This window comes from Mastomys coucha, unplaced genomic scaffold (genome assembly GCF_008632895.1).
Source record: "Mastomys coucha isolate ucsf_1 unplaced genomic scaffold, UCSF_Mcou_1 pScaffold7, whole genome shotgun sequence".
Taxonomy (NCBI): domain Eukaryota; kingdom Metazoa; phylum Chordata; class Mammalia; order Rodentia; family Muridae; genus Mastomys; species Mastomys coucha.
In genome coordinates this window covers 102,868,603-102,884,209 of record NW_022196913.1, presented here as the reverse complement: position 1 = coordinate 102,884,209, position 15,607 = coordinate 102,868,603, and the positions used below count along the sequence as shown (strand labels likewise).

At 39.6% G+C, this 15,607-nt stretch overlaps 1 protein-coding gene across 2 annotated transcripts in view; it reads left to right on the top strand.

Moving 5' to 3' along the window:
* The window catches only part of Adcy8 (adenylate cyclase 8), a 217,131-nt gene that overhangs the window by 134,236 nt on the left and 67,288 nt on the right, over nucleotides 1-15,607 (top strand). For both annotated transcript variants that reach the window (XM_031358847.1, XM_031358848.1), the window contains exon 8: nucleotides 5,135-5,332. In XM_031358847.1, coding sequence (XP_031214707.1) covers nucleotides 5,135-5,332 — 198 coding nt within the window. The remainder of the gene's footprint in view (nucleotides 1-5,134; nucleotides 5,333-15,607) is intronic.

Below are 15,607 nucleotides of genomic sequence, written 5' to 3'. Positions count from 1 at the left end.
AAATAAATTACATTACTGTATGTACATGGGGCATTCCCATCCAGTCCAAGTGTTATTCTAATGTCCTTTAGGACTAAGGATACTTACTACATTACAATTTGAAAAGTGATATCTTTCCCACAGTCCAAGCCCTGTGGGCAGCAGACAACTAGAGTGATGGATGCTGAAGGCCAGGCACAAGCTATCCCAGAGATGACAGGAAGGTGGTCCAAAAGTCAGTAAAAGTACGCTTTGAGCCTCCTACTTCTTAGTGAAGACTTAAGTATGAAACTGGAAATATGCCATCGTTGAGAAATGACCACCCTGCTCAGTATAAGTGGGAAAGCCTAGGTTTGTTGAACCCATCATCCTCTGAAAACCCTTCTAAAGCAGCAGTGAGCAGTCCCTAAGCTACAACTTCCTGTAGCTGAATACCAAAGCTACCACAGTCACCTCCTATTGGAGCTAAAAAATTACAAATCCCTTTCTCTTTAGCCTTTTTAAGCAGACCAGCTCAAGTGAAATGCTCAAACTCAAGTTAGTCTAAGTTATGTATGGCCTAACTTAGCCTTTTTAAAGGAAACAAGCTCAAGGGAAATGCTCAGGCTGAAGTAAGTCAAGAAAAGAACGTTTTTAGGAGAAGAAAGTTAGTCTAGAAAAGAAGAGTTCCAGAAAAGACTCAGTTAGCACTTTCTAACATCTGTCAGGTCTCTGATATTCTAGAGTAGCACTGGAAGATACAGTAGGGAGAGCACTCTCTGTATTTCCCAAGTGCAAAGGAAACCTCATGCTGAGATGCACCATGAGAATACAGGTAAAGGCTGCAGTGTCACCTGCTGGGGCTGTGTCTTTTGTTTCATGATGATCTGATGATCAAAAACTAGAAATAAAGCACATAAATTATTTTTTTATTTACTTAAATCTGGACTAGAGGTCCTTTTTAAGTGTAGAGTTATGTAGAGGAGAATGGGAAATAATAACAGAACATTTGATAATAAGACCAGCAACACTTTTCTGGGGATAATCTTCATGTACACAACCTTACATCCATCCAAACAGTTGTTCATTAAATGTGTGTTTATTAAAAAAAAAAAAAAAAAAAGAGCAAACACATCAGGTGCTGGAAACATCATCCTAGATGAGGCACTGTGTCTGATGTCCAGGAGATCAGATATTAATGAATAAGCACACACATGTTCAAGAAATTAATTAAGCTGCTAAGGATAATGTAGACTCAAACTAGGCTCCCCAGAGGAGACTATGTCTAATTTCATTTTGAAAGGAGAAGACAGACATGTGGCCAGGAGCTATGTGCTCTGGTGCATGAGACAAAATGGACTGAGTAACTGTTGAAAAGATCAGGTCTTATCAGGTGTCCAAACTCCAGTACAGCTCATCGTCCATTAGGATGGAGTCTGAGATCCATCAAAGAGTTTACATATGGTGTGAATAGACTAGAAAACCTCATGTATGAAAACCAAGGTACCTAAGGAGCTCCTGAGGAAATAAAATCAAATGGTGGCCATTCTCCTAAAGAAGGTAATCCAGCATTCTGGAAGGTATCATATGGATGAAGACAAATAGGTCTTATTCAGAAACTGGTCCAGTCAAGTACAAGAAGGAAATAAACGCAAGTGAAGAACACTGATCACTGTTTCCAAATTAGCATCCCATGAAACACATAGGAAAAAATTCAACAAGAAGAAGCTTGGGGTCAAAGCTTTTGGGCAGTGCAGAGGCTAAAACTCTTGTGTCTGCAGATCTCAACTGTGACTTCATCTTGGTCATACACATTGTGAGATCTCAGTAAGTGGAAATAAGAATGTGTATGTTCAGCAAGCATGTGCTGAGCAACCGTAAAATGTGCCTGACTGGCCCACAGAACTGCAGCATCATACAGAACCCTGCCATGTGTGTGCTTCTTGGAACATATTGGGAAGGACTGAATTGGGAGGATTTAGTCATGAGACTGTGTAATCTGACTGGCAGAATCTGTAGCAGTGCCATGAAGGAAGGATGTGATTACATTTACTCCCTTCGCTTTGGGTCTCCTTTACGTCGCCATCAGTTCACTCCTCCCTATCAGCCTCTGTCCAGAATTTATAATTGTTGATTTTGTTGCGTGATCAATTTAGTTTAACCTGTGTTATCTGTGTAACTGTAGGATTAGAACTGCACGTTGAACTCTGTTGGGGCCACCAGTAGGTATTCTGAGGGCAATGACTCCTCCTCTCCTGAATCAGTACAATGAGTTCAGCAGGGGGGACTGGGGATTCCTTAAACCACTCTTCAGTCTACAGCTGGTTGTTGATACACCCTGTAGAGGTATCCCAGCTGCTCTGAATTTGAGTTACAGTGCCTGTAACATTTTACAGCTCTTCACCCATCTTCTAGCTCTTATATATGTTCCTATTCCCTTCTCTACAAATGAAAATCTGGATGGGTCTCACAGGGGTACTCTAAGCCTTAAATTTAGTACTAAAAACAAGGCCAAACAATGTCATGGTCATCCAGGAAGTGACAGGGCCTGGAGGGAATCAGAGCTAAAGTGGATTCAAAGGAAAGGAAGATGAATCTTACAAAAAAATTTTCGTGGCATAAACCAAATGATGACCTTCCCACCCTCACTCAAATATAGCTAACAAAAGCTCCCCAGACTCCGTGCTGCTAATATCCACAACTCCCACATTCTCAAGCTAGGCCCTGTCTTTAAAATCATGGCTATGTAATGTCTGTAATTCATATCTGGACTTTGGTATGTCTGAAGGACTGTGAAGAAGAGAGTGATTACAGAAACACCTGAAGAGAATATGGATCTCAACAAGAATAATTCTAGGAATGACAGCATTTGTTTTGCAATGAAAGTCTGACCTAAAAGTTCAACTCAAGCAGTAACTGACATTTCTGCTGCTGTTCTGACCTCACTGATATCTAAAGCACCAGATAAGGTGAACAGCATCATTTATTTATAGCATCATCTATTTATAACCGCACGGCGATATCTGATTAACGTGAAATATATTACTACTTTGTCCTGAGTTTCCAAACATCTAGAAACACCAGCAAAAAAGATGAGAAAACATAGCACCATTGAATGTTAAATAATATACCACATCTATATTAAAAGTATATTTGAATATATTCTCATTTATGTATGTGCATCTCATGATTAAATGTGCTGATAATATTTCCTCCACTTGTGTTTCTTATTCTGTATTCACAATTTGGAGGTCAATTTAAAACTGGAATCATTTGGAAACTCCAGCTCTGTTTTGACCTCATCTCAATCTAGCTCTTATATTTAGGTGACTTATAAAGAAGAAAAATGTCATGCTATTAAAATTAGATCATTCTGGTGTGATTCTGTGTAGACAAATGACTCATATCACACATTCCCAGTTACTCCTTACAAACGAATCACTGTAAAGACTGGCCTGCCCTGTGAATCTTGGAGCATTCAGACATTATGGGTTAGTAGAATGGATATGCTTGATTTAATCAAAAGAATGCATTCTATAAGAACATTTAAATTATCTACAGTAATGGAGATGTGTCACTACAAATGCATGTGTATAGTGTAGCTGATGGATTCCAGCTGTAAGCACTTCTGAGGAGCATTCTGGTATCCCTCAGTCATAATGAATGTCCAGACAGAGGCAACCTGAGTATCCCTCACACTTTTTCTCCAAGGCAGAAAAATAAGTTATATTCAAATAACATGGGAAGAATTTCCACCTATGAAATCAAATGGGAGATCCCATGAGGGACAACCATTTCTGCTTCCTTGGCTGAATAACACGCTGATTCTTGGGAAACTGAGCCCTCTGGACCCTGCTCTTCAATTTTCTGCAACATTAGTCTCTGCTTCCTCCAAAGATCCATATTATTTCAATGAGGCCAGAGGCCATCACTCCAGTTCAGGCCCTAAAGTTCATCTCAGATTTGAGAAAGCTTTAGCTCTTGGTCAAGTCTCTCTAAGGTGATTGATACATGAAAGATAGGGACCAAAAGATCTGAAAATTCTCCACCACCCTTCACATGTTTTCCTGAGATGATCTATAATTTGATGTCAGTTTAGCATGTATTCCAAGCATAGCTAAATTAAGAGGTTGGCAGAGCTAAACAGAGGCTGTGGGTTTATACTTCCTCATAGATGTACTGCAGCCTCTTTCTCCAGTCAGGGAAATCCTTGATGGTGGTTGGGACTCCTCTGTTCCTCTATCCCTTTAGGCCAACTTATACTTTGTTTGATTTATTTTAAGTTTTCTTTAATAAGCCATCTTAAGTTGGAGCTGTGAGTGAGTATTGCATTTGGCTACAGCCAGCCAGTTGATTTTTATCAGTGGCGGTTGAGTCACCAGGAGACAAGATCTCTGACACGTCCTCATGAGCCAATGCAATCTCTGCATCCACATCCCTATGTCCAATTACCAGCCATGGCGGTACATCTTCCTCCACCTCATGCTGTGTAATCCTGGGAAACAGTGCGATGCTGGAATTGCTCACATTTTTTTTTTTTTTTTTTTGCCTAAAGAATATTACACATATATCTATATGGAAATATAGATATATATATAATGGTTTGTGTTTGATAGTAAACATTCTATGTGTAAAAAAACTGTATTAATATTTGTCAAGTTTGAGAAACAGAGCCTGGCACATATGACTGTCTGTGTTTGAGAGATGCTTAAAAATGCCAACCAGGAAGCACACTGAGTCTGCTCATCACTATAAAATGAACGACCTCTTCAAAATGTGGAATCTGCTCAGTGGGAAGAGATCATTTTTGCTGGGATTTTTGGATGCACAGACTTTATGTTATTTCTTTGGTTCTTTTTCTCTCATACCTGGGATTTGCCAGGTTAGAGAAACAGTGGTGTCTCCCATTTCTCGGGCAACAGCTCCCTAAATGCCTCAACCAAAGGAATTCAGCCACACAGAGGGAAGAGACCACTCTTCTCCGTGTGACATTTTGCCAGGCTGTGTTTCTCAGAACCAAATGCTAACTGGTCACGTGTGGTAGGCTCCACTGAATACAAGTGCATGGAGTGCTGTGACTGTATGCAATGCAACATGATCTAAAACAACATTGCATTTCTTTTGGATCCTAAGGGGACTAGCAGGTTTATTGTATTTGCATGTGCTTTCCCTCTAGACTCTGGCTGCCCTAACAAGAAATTCAATAAATCTGCTTCCAAACCATCTCGCACAAGCTTTGCATGTCCAGTCTGGGCCTGAGGAAATTAACAAGAGAATAGAGCATACCATCGACTTGCGGAGTGGCGATAAGTTGAGAAGAGAGCATATCAAGCCATTCTCACTGATGTTTAAAGACTCCAGCCTGGAGCACAAGGTAGAACTGAGTCTCCACAGTGGCTTTTTTTTTTCTGAAGTAAATTATTGTCAATGTTTGTGGGATTAGAGAGCACAAGGGCTGTGGTCTTGCTTTCTCTGTTCTTCGTTCGGTTTGGTATGATTTGATTGGTTTTTCTCTTATGATCTTTGAAATAATGAGTAAACTGAAGGTCATGAAGGGAGATGCTCACTAGATAAAGAAAGTCTCATCTCTGCACTTTAAGGGAAAGATGCCTAAAGAAACAGAGAGGCCTTGACTCAGTAAGCATCAAAAGGGTTTCTTCCACTTTGAGACTGTAAAGCCAACTAGTATTGCTAAGCCTTTGTATTCACTTCCATTGTAACCCTGATAGTTTAATATACATGGATTCTCAAAATCTGATATAAATGTAAGCAGTGAGCCCTGTATCATTTGGATTTTTCAACACTGTCCAAGTGCTCAGTTGTCTGCTGCATCAGACTCTATCCTCTATCTAAATGTGATAGTAAACCATAGATTCTGAGTCAAGCTTAACTCCTCCCTTTCTGTGTGACCTCTGACAAGAAAAAAAATTACTTCTCTGAGCCTGTACTCCCTTCTGTAAAAGGAGGTTTCTATACATGTCTCAATCATAAGCTGTCTGGCTACTTTTTCTGTGATTAAAAAAAAAAAAAAGAACTGACAATGCACTGGAGGAAGATAGGATTTCTCTTGATTCACAGGTCAAGGCACAGTCCACCGTGGTAAGGAAATTAGGGTGCTTGAAGCAGCTGGTCACATTGCCTACAGGAAGAAAGGAGCAATACATACTGGGACCCAGCTCCTTTTCACCTCTGTGTTTGCTTCAGGAAACCAGTCTATGGAGTGAGGCTACCTACAGTTGGGGTGATTATTCCTACTCAAGTAACTTATCAATAAGACCCCATGTGTGTCCAAAGGATGACGTTTATAGATAGTCCCTCACAGGCATACTTAGAAGTTCCTTTACTAGATGATTCTACATCCTGTCAATCTGACCATCATAAGCCATCTCATAAGTTAATTATGAGAGTCTTCCAGACCATGCCTTGCTTAGGTAAATTGTTCAAATATGGCAAGCCATTAAAGTGCTGGTGGCCATACTCTATTTCCTTCTATCCCAGCCCTGTACTGGGGAGATGCGAAGGTAGATGGAGTGTACTGCTAAAGGGAACTGCTCCCTTCCACTGATAAAGGCAGACAGCTCTTCCTTAGCTGAGCATAGGGTGTGCTTGGCATCTGAAGGGGCCTCCAGCAAGAACAGCAGGGCACTTGCAAGCAAATTTCACGAGTCTGATCCACTACTTCATGAAGCTCCAGTTAACAATTCATTTAGGAGTTTATCAGCTGCTTATGAGACTGTGATTCCCCCACTTAGAATTCACAACCGTGCGCATGCCCTGTTATGACTGGTACACCTGCCCCGTTCCCAATGAGTTTGTCTGATCACTATCTACAGCCAGCAAACTCTAACATGAATACCTTCCACCTTCAGTTCCCAATTCAGATCCCATTGCGTCTGTGCACAAAACAAACAGAAAAGAAAGAAACATTTTCCTCGTTCAACATCTCCCCAAAAGGTGTGATTTTCTTATTCATAATATAATTAAGGGCTTACATGACAAAATTAAAATCATTTTGTCTCCTGGATACTCTACAAAAGGAAATAGGACAATGATCAGAGGGGCTTACCAGAGAATCTTCTCAATTAGCCTGTATAGACATTATAGTTCAGCCCATAAGTGAACCAACCGAACCCTTTGCTCATTCTTGCTGAGGGTGCACTTGCCTCGCTATCACCCTAACTCCTGCTGGCTGCATCATCTAGTATGTCTCAGCTAACAGTGTCTGCGTCTTACTTGCCACTCCATGGTGCTAGAACAAAAATGTGTCTATGGCAGGCAAAGCATGTCTGAGTCTGAGTTGCCTAAGCAGGCTCGCCCAGAACAGTTAGGGGTGGCACTACGGTAACATGTGGGGATTTGCCCATGGATGATTCAGCTATGTGTCATCTAGCACATGCTTTGTGGTCCTCAACATTAAGGGCAGTGTAGCATGCTTCAGGAGACATTTAGTACCCTCCCTTAGGTTCCAGAAACATTCTTCAGTGTCTCTCACTCTCAGATCCTCTTTGGAGAGGTGAGACCTCAGCAGAGAAGTGGCTTCTGTTACATATCTATGGCAGAAAGCATAAAATGACTAAAACAGAATAAAGCAGATGCTTGATCAAAGGCAACAGAGAGAAACAGTTATAGAGCCTGGGGGACTGAGGTTGAGAGTCACTAAGATACGAAGGCCAGTGTTCTTGTTCATACCTCAGTCTCTGCTAAGATTCCTGGAGCTTGCTCCTACTGATGCTTTTATGAAGAAGAAAAGCCTGTCCACCCTCATCCTTTGTAAACTTTGGAGGGAAGAGGCAAAAGACAAGGGTTTAGGTAGGAAAGTGTCCTGAAGCCTTAGCAAAATAAAAGCAAAATTCTGAAAGAATGGTATGCTACAATCCAGGAATAGCATTGGTATGATATATAGACTTATTGCATCCTTAGAGAGAACTTTGCTCTCACACTTACAAAGGAAATACTGACTCTTCAAGAGGTTAAGCATCGGTCATAGAATTTCAGAGGCAAGAGCCATAGTTTATTGACTCCAGGAATCAGTCATCGATCCAGGGACACTCTGTGTTCTATGTATCATTCAGATATAAAAAATTTCACCATATTAGGAATTTATGAGAAGCATGCACAACACACACATGCACACGTACGCATACACACCACACACACAACTGAGCTAGCACACTCAGGGTAATGATGACCAGGAAATAAAATCCACCCAATACATAGCACAGTGAGGAACCTACATGCCTAATCCTGCCAGTGAGAATATAAATGAAAAGAATTTCTCAAGATCTAAACTTCAAATGAATCTATACAGGTTTGCCCCCAAATCCAGTCTGGATGAAAAAAACCTCAAGCAGAATTTAAAGCGACCCTGGTTTAATCTGCCACCTGGTGGTTGGATGAAACAATCACACACCTCCCTGGAAAAAAATCTCCAGGTTTCAAGATCCCAAAGACAGCCAAAGGCACCCTGATTTCCGAGGTGTTTAAATGCTCATGGTACCAAAAATTCACATTTTAAGTAAAAACGTGCATATTTTAGCTTTCCTAAATATCTAGAGAATTTATAATTGCAAAACCTCTTTTGATTATAAAAGCATGCTGTCTGAAAGGAAAAACAGAAATATTGATTGTACCCTTGCAGTTTTGCATGGAAGGAAAGGTTCTACTCTGCTTAGGCAACAGAAATAAGCAATAATGAGAATTGGTTCCCTGCCTTTATGAGTGAACCACAGAGCGTAAAACTCCATTGGAATGTATAGACACGCCATTTTGACATTGCTTGGTCATAACTTATAAGAATTGATATGTCTATCAACAGTATCATGTGCAACCAGGGTTTTATGTACTTTGTAGGGTTGCACAAGTACTTGTTGAATGAATAAGAAAATGGATAAAGAGCCAGAGAAATGGCTCAGTGGGCAAAGCACTTGCCACACAAGTGTAAGAATTTGAAGTGAAATCCCTAGGATCTACAGAAAGCCAAATGTGTTAACAGGCATCTCAAATTCCAAAGCTCATGGGCAAGATGGGAGGTGTAGACAAGAGCACCCACAGACACTTTAAAGCCAACAGTCTGGTGTGTGGAGTGGCAAACAGAAGAGACACACTATCCCAGCCAAGAGAAAAATGAGGACCTACAGCCAATATTGCCCTTTGATTTACACACAGACATACAAGCACACACACCATAGAAACACATAAACACACACAAAACAAGAAAATGAAAAAAGACTTCCGGCACAATGATGGAGGAGGATGGCCTCACTTCCCATCACTTAGGATGTATTTTACAAATGATAAACTAAAGACATGAGTGGGCTTTGATCTGACCTTGTTCAGGAGACTTTCAGGAGGGAAAACTAATTCCCCTTGATCCCCACTTGAGAATTCACTGTGGGGAACTTCTCTCCTGCTGCCTCCTCCAGCAATCCTTCAGACTAGGCTCCAGAATACTGTATATACTTACCAGCTCTGTTCCTTGGCTTCCTCGTCTGTGGAATCAGTAGTTTGGACAGGTCTTCACCTTCCCTAGCAATTTCACTGACTCCAATGTATTCTGAGGATGTTGATTTTTCCAAGCACGATCCCTTGGCCCCCTTCAAAGCCACTGTTTTCATTCTCATATATCACCCATGATGTATTTCCTGTGACAAGCCATGGCACACAAGACTTGTTCTTGGCCAGGTTACAATCTGTGCTTCTCAACATTTTTACTTGCCAGCAAATTCAAGAGGACTCTCTGGGTAGAGCCCTGGATGAGAGAAGAGGGCTCAATTATCAAGGGTTCAATATTTCATAGGAAAAAATTGCCTTTTTTCAGTAAGGCTAAGTATTTTCCAATAGGGCTTAGAGATCCTGGGGACCAGAAAAGGTTAGAACAGGAGAAAAGAGATCTAGAAATGAAACATTATTCTTAATTGCTATGAATGAGATTGGTTTTTTCTCACATAAAATAATACTTTTGTACTGGAAAGAGGCCTCAGTAGGTAAGGCACTCGTTTACATAGACAATGATCTGAGTTCATATTCACAGAACCCACGAAAAGCTAAGCACATGGCTCAGTGAAAGAGTGAAGTGAAAGGCAGAGACAGAAGGATATCCAGAATTCTGTGGCCCTACTAGTGTAGTGTACAACATGAGATCCTGTTTAAAATAAGGCAGAGGATGAGGACTACCACCAACAATTATCCTCAGACTTCCACATGTGACATGGCACATGCATGTCCACACTCATGCACTTACATATATCACACACAAAAATAATAATAGTGCTTTTGTGTTTTCAGTAATGTTTTATACTAAATATATGAGGAAATAAAGAAAAAGAAATCTTTCTTGATCTTTGAGCATATTAACATTTTAACATCTAGCCACCATGGCATTAAAGGGATATATGCCTATGTGCTCATTTGTGAGATTTGGTAAAGCAGACTATTCTGTGCATAACAGGCAGAAGCAGCTTCAATCATTCTGTGCTTGAGTCTTTTTGCATGTTTCTATTTAGTTAAGACAATAATGTTAATAGGTGCATGATGGCTCATTGAGTGTTTAGTACATTTTTTTTTTAATTTTCAGTTTTCACTAACTGTAAGTTTCCAACTATGCCTCCATAGATATCCTATGATTAAACATATTCATGCTTAGTCTTTGCTTAGGGTAAGATCCTAAAGACATCAAAAGATGTGCATTTAAAGTATTACATATATACTCTGAAATTTCTCTGACGATGGATGTCTATACTTCCCCAAAATCATCAATTTTATAGAAAAAAATCTCATTGCGTTTTGTATATTAATTGTGACTGGGATTGAAGGTCTTTCTGTATTCCTTTTGCTCTTCAGATTTTGCCTTTGGGTGATGCCCTTCGTCTTAATTCCTTTTTATTAAGGTGCTCACATTTGCTTGGGAAGTTGTGAGGCTTTGCTCTCCAGTGAGGAACTTACCCCTTTTGGGATCATCCATCTTGCTCCCTTCTATTTCTAGAGTTCTTACAGGATGGCAGTATGTCTCAGTTTCTGGTCCTCATTCACCACTGGGACAAGACTTGTTCTGAATGAAGCTTAGGAAGGAGATGGCAGATAGTTCCAATTACAGGCAGATATCCCCAGTCATAGAAACTGACAAAAGGCCATTAGAGCCTTGAGAGAGTTGAGTAATATGCATACTTACTTGGAAGAACTAAGTGGAGTGTTCCATAAGCCATGGCACTGCCTTAGGATGGGGCAAGTTCTTCATGGTGAGTACAAACAAGGCTATATTACTGTACATCCTATAATAAGTTGAACATTTTGACTTCTGGTGTTAGCATTTTAGTGGATGAGGCATTAAAATGAAATCATCTCAGTGAAAATCAGATTTTCTTCCTTCTTCCAACTCTGATGTCATGTGTGTGACTCTGAAACTTCTGTCTTTAAGAAAACCTCTTTCTGTAACTCTCTTCAGTCTGCAGACTGCAGAGCTGCCTTGTGATCTCGTATGAAATGCAACTGCCTGCTAGTCAACTATCCTTCAGAATCTCATTCTGCGCTCTGACTCCTGCTTCCTGCTGGATTCTCTCTTGCTCCCCCTCTCTCCACATTCTCTTCCCCCACCCCCCTGCTTGACCATGGCAGGCCTCTGCTTCATCTTTTTGCAAGGGGATGTGAATTTGAGGCAGGTTCTTGGAGGATTCTGGTGGGTTTTTTTGTTTTGTTTTGTTAATTTTCAGCCGTATTTCTTTGTCATTTGGCCGAATGGACATGATTGAGACCAGCTCCTATCTAAAGGTCCTAGGTCAACTTGAGCCAATATGGACTCTGACAGCTTCTGTAAAGCTTATAATGGTATTGGAAGAAAAAAAGACCTTGATTCAAATTCCCCTTTGGAAATAAAATCAGGCACTAAGAGTTGCATATTATTCTACTGTAGCAGAGACAGACATACAGGTTGACAGTCTCAAGTCATTCTAATAGCCTTTGCTGGACTCATGAAAAAAAATCCTTATTTTGTTCACAGATATTCAGCCTTCATTTTAAAAATGGGAAAATAAGAAAAAGCATAGAGCTGATCACCTAGTAAACATGACTTGAGCCCAGTTTTGTCAGTATGATCTATGAAACAAGACAAAGGACTTCACCTTACTGACATGCTTATGGTCCTATGTCTATCAGGGTTAGTATGAAAAATAAGGGTTGGCAATATGACTCACAGGGTAAAGACACTAGCTGTGCAAGAATGAAAACCTAAGTTTGGGATCCCAGAATCTACATAAAAGTTGGACACTATTGAAGCATCTGCGATTCCACCACACTCCTTCAGACTAGACCAGATAGCTTGGCATATCAAGCTGGGCAGAGGGCTGGTAACTGATATCATACACTATATATTTTTCTTACGCCAATCTAAACCTAGATGATAAGCCCTAAAAATAAACTTTACAGTTCTAGAACTTTGTATAAAAAAAAAAAAAAACTAACAAAAAGCAGTAGACGGTGCCCTCTTAATATGTCCTATCTCCTAAAGTACCGGCATTCCATCCTCTACCCACTTAATCTGGCACTGACTTGTCACTCATTAAGTGAGGTATTCCCATGATGCCTCTAGCTCATTGGAGAGACACACTGGCTGCCTTGGCTTGTAGGATATGTCTTAAGAATGAGAAAGAAGACTCTTTAAGGGCATCCTTTGTTTGGGTAGCTCCCAAATGCTGTGTCTCTTCTTATGAGAACAAGCCATCCACATATTTGATCTCTTTCACACATGTTTTTTTTCATGTTCCCACAAGAATTGTCTTTCTAGCCTCTGCTCTTGTTATTTCTAGCAAGTCCATGTGCCACAACTCCAAGCACTTGATCTGTTCAGTTTATGCTCTGATTGTCTGTGTTCTACTATCCACCCTGCTCTGAGCCCTAGAGAAAGACAGAATGTCACAGCTTCTGTTCCCATGGAATTTACACTCTCCTTTGTGATCTTGGTCCAGTCACTGACCTTCTCATCCTAAAAACTGGGATCAAAGTGTCCATGAGCTGTAAGGCTATTGTTCAGAGGAAATGCACTGAATATTTGTGTGCCTCAGAGGTTGCAGTAAACTGCTACTAAGAAAGCACCTTTATAATGGGGCATATTCATCTATCTCTTACCATCATGTCAGGCTCTGTCTTAAGCATTTTGCACTTGTTACCTCATGTATTTTTACAACACCCTTTGTGTAGGTGCTAGATTTACCATTTGACAGGTGTGAGCCTCAGAGAATATGAGTACCTTTTCCAAGGCAGCATGGATGGAATTCTAATCGATTCCAGTATGTCTCCTAATCCTAGACTACAATTTAACAGCAGCAAAATCTTATAATTTCATAGTGCCTGCTTTTCATGAAGTTTAGAATATTTCTGTGATATTGGCAGTAAAGTATATGATACAGGGAAGTGATTATATAGCGATTCATGAGGTAAAGACCTTGAAGGGAGGAAAAGGATAAAAAAGTATTTGAAAGAAGGAAAAGAGTAAAATGTAAACTCATTAATTTGATCATTTACCTACCCACTACACAGATGCATATGCACACACATATACAAATAATCCACTCCATGTTTTTGCCACATGGAAAAAACCCTGAGAAAGACTAACAATAGGGCAGCTGTATCACCCTAGCTCTGTAGATACATGTGTCCATCAAATAAGTGAATAAATAAATTCATGGAATACATTTCCTCTTAGAACAGTGGGAATAAACAATCCTGAGCTCTGTACTCAGAAGGCAGAAAAAAGGTTAACAGCCAAGAATTTCTTTAATTAATGGAATTATTTGAAAGAGCATAAAAAAGAAAAGGTAGCTCTTAAAAATATTCAAGGCATGTGAAGTTAGATTGAGGGGACATCACATTTTGTACATAAATCAGCTATTAGATCTTGCTCATTTCAATTTAATAAAGGCTATTGTAGTTTTCATGACATAAAACAAGGTCTGAGCTGAATGCTTTCAAAACATTCATTTAATGTTACTATTTTCTGCAACATAATAGTTACTATTTGCCACCCAAAAACCTCTTTAGATAATGCTTTGTATGTGTAAAATTGATATTTTATATGTGTTCAGAATTTCTCTCAAGTGTCTGTGCACTTTAAAAGTTATGTGGAGGGTTTACAGGTTTTAGTAAAGTTGTATCAGACATTTAAAAATGTTTCCTCTTAGCCGGGCAGTGGTAGCACACACCTTTAATCCCAGCCCTCCTGAGGCAGAGTCAGGTGGATTTCTGAGTTCCAGGCCAGCCTGGTCTACAGAGTAAGTTCCAGGACAGCCAGGGTTGCACAGAGAAACCCTGTCTTGAAAACAAACAAACAAACAAAAAGTTTCTTCTTACTATAGACTCTTAAGTTACCATGGATAAAATAGAAAGGAATTTGGCCAAGAATACTTGAAAAATTAATAATTTGCTGGTGGGTTCTGAGATTGGCCTCTAAAACAAGTAATGAGCAGCAAGTACATCTTTCTTAGAGAAGATCAGAATTTTTTGTGTCATTCCATTCCTGGGTTACAGGTTGGAACTTGGAGCTTAAATCAAATGGTCTCAGATGTTGTTTTTACATTTTTCTAAAACAGACACATCCTCATCATCCTCATGATCTCATTTTGAAGGTCATTTTGAAGGAATGGTTCCCTTATAACATCTGGTTTCTTTTAGGTTTTATTCTTTTGCCTATCCTTGTAAGTCTTTAAACAGTAGGAGTATTTAGGTCTCCTTTTTCATGTATGAATGACAAGTATCTAAGAGGCTCAGAGAAGAAACCCAGCCCTTATTCTGATGCAGCTTTATAGGATTCTCCATACTCTTCATGCCTTGTAAAACACTGCCATTTGTACCAGCCTCTAGGCAATCAAATAATTTTAAGGGCAATTCTACTTGTGTGTTTTTATTAGACCAATTAGCCATCTCTACTCCTACAAAATCAGTGTTTTCAGAGTGATGAATACCAATTCTGCCTACAATGGCATGACACAAAATGATAGAATTGAGAAAGTTTCATCCCAAAGGTCATTAACCCAACCCTTCATAGTGAAGCATCATTGTCTGCAACAAGGGCCTTCCAAGCAAAAAAACATAAAAGAGATACCATTCTCTTGGTTTTTCGATGGCTTGTGCAATGGTCAGTCCAATTACCTACAGTTTATAGATGGAAAGTAGTGTGTCTTATACAACTAACTGCCTTATACATCTGACATGGTTTATCTCAGATACATGTTACCATATTTCTTTGTGAGTCATCAACACATAAAAATATGCACCTTTGCTCTCTAGAATCAGGTTGCTTGGAAGAAGTGAGGTGGTACAAGATTCTACAATGGTCACTTGTAAAGTTATTACTACCAATGATTTTATTGGATGAGAAATGAGAAAAATAATGTATTTTAAAGCCTAAATTTCATGACAAATTAGACTTATGTTTTGTTTCATTGTGGTAATGTAAATATGCTCTAGGCCATCATCATGAAATATGATATGCAAACATAGCAATAGAAGAGGGCAAGTTACTTAATTCTTATATACAGAATTTACAGTTGTCCCAATTGAAATTCTCCTTAAATTTAACAAGGTGTTCATTTAGACTAATTAAAGATATGTGAGAAAAATCCTCTTTCTTAACATTAGTTTTATCCAAAGATGGAGTGAAATT